General features: G+C 36.3%; 1 protein-coding gene across 1 annotated transcript; it reads left to right on the forward strand.

The window, feature by feature from the left end:
- Nucleotides 1–596: 596 nt before the first annotated feature.
- On the forward strand, nt 597–1,109 carry LOC132172665 (monothiol glutaredoxin-S6-like). The gene has a single exon (XM_059584205.1). The coding sequence runs from the start codon at nt 659–661 to the stop codon at nt 962–964; it is 306 nt and encodes a 101-aa protein (XP_059440188.1). The 5' UTR covers nt 597–658; the 3' UTR covers nt 965–1,109.
- Nucleotides 1,110–5,416: the final 4,307 nt, after the last annotated feature.

Raw genomic sequence — 5,416 nt, forward strand, 5'->3', positions numbered from 1 at the left:
GGGATAATTTCCAAAATAGCTGTAATGTCACCAACTCAAGTAGAACTCTGTGACAAAGTTGTTAAAAAAAAAAAAAAAAAAAAACACTCTTTCTGCATAATCAGTTCAATCCCTAGTGAAAAACCCTTCCAGGTATGATCTAATACATTTATCCACCTTACAAAAAAATTATATATATGTATTTATTTATTTATTTATCCACCATGTTTGTCCTCTAGAATATGTTTGGTATTTAGGAATGTAGTTCCCCACTATATATTGTCATCACATTTTACATGTTGATTTATTAATTTTTGCCCCTTATTAATTACTTCATGAATACTTTGATGTGACCACACTAACCTTAAAATAGGCCAAAAATAATGGTTGGGCACATGAACATGCTGATAGGCAACTTGTTAATTAACTGCAACTACCACAGTGCAGAAGGCCAGGGAGGTCTTTATTGAGATAACAAAGGGTGATTGATTTGGGAATCCATGGCATATTTATCTTTTTTAACATTTTATTCTCCTCACCACACTAACTTAGCTGGTATAAATGAGCACCAATGGAGCTGAAGTTCCTCACAGCAAAAACTAGGTTGACACATCAGTACTTCACAAGCAATCCATAACACTTTCAATTCACATCCAACTCCTTTTAACTGTCATTAGCAATGGATATGGTGAAGAGGTTGGTGGCCGAAAAGCCTGTGGTGGTCTTCAGCAACAGCTCTTGTTCTTGCATGAGCCACTCCATCAAGTCATTGATATCTAACTTTGGGGCTAACCCTACTGTTTATGAGCTGGATGGAGTAGCAAATGGACAGCAGATTGAGAGGGCGCTGCTGCAGCAGGGGCGTCGGCTGCCTGCCGTGTTCATAGGGCAAGAGTTCATTGGTGGTGCAAAAGAGGTGATGAGTCTCAACCTCAGGAGTGAGCTTGGTCCATTGCTCATAAAGGCTAGAGCTATCTGGCTTTAATGTTCTGGATAAGGATCTCCACTTTTGCTAGCAGTAAACTTGAAGCCAGAGCTGACACGGTTTTGATAGTTCATAGACCATCTTTAACTTTCCTTTTTTTTCTTTCACTTTGAGACAAATCTGTATTTTGACATGGTATAATGTATGTCAATCACAGCTCCTTTCAATAATCAAATGCGAGTGTTATGACAAAATGATCTGATGTCCCATTTGTTTCAGCATAAAACGTTTTTCAGAAAATAATTTCCCCACTTTTAGGCGTTAGGGGTGACGGAATAAACTAACAAGGCGTAAAATGTTTTTTGTTTCTCATATTCGTAAAACATTTTTCCTCCCTCACACGCTTGCTAAGATGGGATTAAAAAGCAACCAGTAGACAGGATTAACAATGCTGGTTATTAATGATGCAGAGCATAAAAGAGCTGGTTATGAGATTTCATTCTTGTCTCTTTGTTTTGCTCACTCATATCACAATATGATGGTTTGTAGCATCTTCTTTATATATTGTATATCATCATGCTGTGATAAACAATTATTTGATTTGGCATTTTATCACACTTCTATAGTTTGACAAACAACTTTTAGGGCTTTTATTTTGTTAAGTCTTTTTTTTTTAAGAAGGTTCATTATGCTCAAATTACTAAATTTAGACTTTGTATATTAAAAAAATATGCTGAAATTCAATAAGGGGTGAATCTTATGTCATCTCACAAACCATATTGAAATGGGGTTGAGATCCCAATTGGCAATTGCAACCTTAGTCCCCATCAACTGTGTATAGATTTAGAATATTGATATATTGGATGGCCTTGATTTTTATCCCATTTGTTTTGCTTTGTTTCTGCATTTTGTCGTTTCTTTCACTCTAAATTTGATAGCAGAATGGAATGTATGCCTTATCTCTCTTGATCAGACCCCCGGCTGGTGATGTGCAACAGTTTCTTTTTAAGAGTTTCATGCTCTGATTGACTTTTTTCTGCAGACTCAGCACTAGGATGATGTTTTTGTTATCATTTCAACCATCTATTGATGTTTGAAACTAAAAGAGAAATGCTTGTAAATTACTATACGACTGTTATACAACTAAAATAATGTCATATAGCAGTTACTAAATAACATTAGTAAAATTAAAAAATGTTGTTAGTGGTCGGTAATACTTTATGCAGTTGAAAGTACTTTTCAATTATGCAGTTGAATGTACTTTTCAATTTGAAAATGTGAAGTAGAGATCTAAGGCGATGAGTGTTAAAGATATAAACCCTTTGTGATAAATGTTGCCTCAATCTCTTTAGATTATTCTTAGTTTCTATATGGTATCAGAACCTTTCAGCTAACGCTCGGCCAGATTGATTCTAAATAGTCCTATGAAATTTTCTATTTCCTCCGCCATCACATAAGCACTAATTTGTGTTGCATCCCTCATATCAATAATCACCGAATAGATCCATGAGTTTCAAGCTCACTTTGTTTCAGTTAAAAAAACTAAAACCGTTGAAACATTTTCTTCATCAAATTCCAGCTATAATAGGAAAACTCAACTTTTTAATCAATTTAAACCTTCTTGACAATTATTCATAAAAATGTCCTTAACAGGACTGTTAGGTTATGTTTTGGCTCATTCGGTTTGCGTGTAAAGTTGGTGAAAATGAAGCATCTTAACATGTCCAGAAAACAGATTCTAGAAGGCAGGTCCGGACCCCCATAAGCCAGGTCCGGACCCAATTTCCAAAGAATACCTGTTGAAGGGCATGTCCGTCCCGCCAAAAGCCGGGTCCGGACACAAAAACCAGCAAGCCTGTTTTGATGGACAGGTCCGGACCGCCAGAAGCTGGGTCCGAACCTGATTTCCAGAAACTGGATTTTGAAGGAGAGGTCCAGACCGCCAGAAGCGGGGTCCGGACCTCATTTCCAGAAAGCGTTATTTTTCTGAGATGTCCGGACACAAGATTTGGAGGTCCGGACATCACTAGGTTAAGCATATGTAACCCTAGCCGTGTCCGGACCCCAGATTAGCCATGTCTGGACACGGCAGCTTTGTTATGTTTTATTTTCTATTTAAGCAAACTAATTTGCCATTTATTTGTACGTATTTTGAGAGCAAAAACAGAGAGCTTAGAGAGAGATATTGTTCTAGTTTATGTGATTAAAGATTAAATACGTGAAGCTAATCGGAGTTCCGGTGAAAGGAAATCTTATAGAAGAATTGTGCCAGATGTTCTGGAAATGGCTACTGCGGTAGAAGTCAAGTGGGTCGCTTGTCGTGTACAAGGAATAGTAGATTGCAAAGGTTTTGTAATTCTTCTTGTATTCCTTATTCTTCTTATAATGGATTGATTTCCTGGGTTTGGCTGCCCCGGAGAGATTTTACATTTAGAGAGTTCTCTAAATGGTTTCCTCTTCGTAACCAAATATCTGTGTTCTTAATTTTCATTACATATCTGCATTTGGTTAATTATTGATTGTTAGGTCAGATCTTATTCCACTGAATATTTGTGAATCACCTAGACATTTGAATAGGTGTTGTTTGGAGTCGTTTTGGATTTTTCAAGGACATATAAATATTTCAATGATGATGGGATGGCTATGTCATGTACACCCTTTTGATATGAAAGCGAATATATTCATACAATTCCTCCCATGGTATTAGAATTGAACAGAGTCCGTACATGTGAACCCACTTGTGAAGGACATCCGTGCAATCAGCTCATGCATATGGAATATATTGATGATGGGAAAGCAAATTGATGCAGAGTCACGGCAGATGCCAGAGTTTTTAGATACTGAATTTAATGGCGGTACAATATCTTGAAACAGAAGATCAACTCAATGATGATGGGATGGCTATGTCATGTACACCCTTTTGATATGAAAGCGAATATATTCATACGATTCCTCCCATGGTATTAGAATTGAACAGAGTCCGTACATGTGAACCCACTTGTGAAGGACATCCGTGCAATCAGCTCATGCATATGGAATATATTGATGATGGGAAAGCAAATTGATGCAGAGTCACGGCAGATGCCAGAGTTTTTAGATACTGAATTTAATGGCGGTACAATATCTTGAAACAGAAGATCAACTCAAGGATAACAAGAATCGGCAGAAAGTGCATGTAATTGGAGAAATATCGCTTAGTGTCATGTAAAACCGGCATAACTTTTGTTACGAGTATAAGAATCGTGCATAAGATTCCAATCTGAAAAACTCTTTTCGACACACTAGTTGTGGCTGGCCACCTTGGAACACTTGCCATTTGTAGCCTCAAATTCTGTTGTTTTTCCCTCTATAAGTTTAAAGTTACTTTTTGTGATTTTAGGACATATTTTTGTTATAATTTTAGAAGGGTGTTTATTATCAAATTTTCTCCGGATTTTGCAAGGAGTTCCAATTCGATTTGCAGTTTTATTTTATCTAATAATAATAATATTTATAATTTTTTTTTTTTTTTGGTAAAAGTTAATTTTCTTTAGTTATTTAAGCTCGGCTTGTGAGCTTAGATCAACACTTCAAATTTGAATAAGATTTTAGTATTTTCATAGTTATTATTCGCTTCCTTGGGCAGCTAGGGTTTGTTTTCAATCATATTCCATACTTTTCTCTTTTTCTGAATTACCTTACGACCTTAATAAAATCGAAATTTTTTGTTTACCATCTTACGATGTCAGCCAAATAATTCTAATTGTGTTCGGCGTCACAAATCATGATGAAAAAATGTGAAAATGCGTTGCATGCCAATTTATGAGCAGACCGGTCATAGTAAAATGGTCATATCTTGAAATTCCAGTATCATATGAAGAAAATTTTTGTGGCACTGCAAAGCTTATCTAAAGAGCTATAAATTAATATTTCATACAGATATTCAAATTCCAACATCTTCTAGGCCAAAACCGGTTATCAATAGAAGTATGGTTTGGGAAGTTCGATTGATGTCTCGGTTGAATCTCAATCGACCAAGATGATCACTTCCTTTCAACACTAATTCCCAAGAGCTTCGGTCGAAGTTTGATCGACTGATCAAGGATGTTTTCCTAGCTTTTGTGTGGTGTGATGTCAAAGCTCGATCAACCAACATTAAAGCTTGGCCGATCAAGATGCGAGAGGGTAATTTTGTAATTCGCTTCTTTGAGGTTGCGACTCCATTTATATTTGAGCCTCATAAGGACGGCTTGGCTGGCAGTTTATGTTGTATATATATCTTAGTTTTTCAATAAGAAACTCTCTAAAGGTGAATTTTCTTCTATTTTCTTGTAAATCCTTTTCTTCTTTTTTTCGTACGTAGAATAATTGTGAGTTGTGTGTTTAGTAATTCTTTGAACCACTACACCAAGTTGCATAACTAGCCCCACAAAGGCTAGCTCACATCATCCATGCACAAAGACTAGAAATTAATAGTAAACCTCGTGGTTGAATTGAAGTACTAATAAAGCTATCACATGTGCAAATTAAAGA

The sequence above is a fragment of the Corylus avellana genome, chromosome ca2 (assembly GCF_901000735.1).
Source record: "Corylus avellana chromosome ca2, CavTom2PMs-1.0".
Taxonomy (NCBI): domain Eukaryota; kingdom Viridiplantae; phylum Streptophyta; class Magnoliopsida; order Fagales; family Betulaceae; genus Corylus; species Corylus avellana.

What these genes read in the sequence shown, in the direction of transcription:
- LOC132172665 (XM_059584205.1), top strand. Translation starts at nt 659, where the DNA reads ATGGATATGGTGAAGAGGTTGGTGGCCGAAAAGCCTGTGGTGGTCTTC.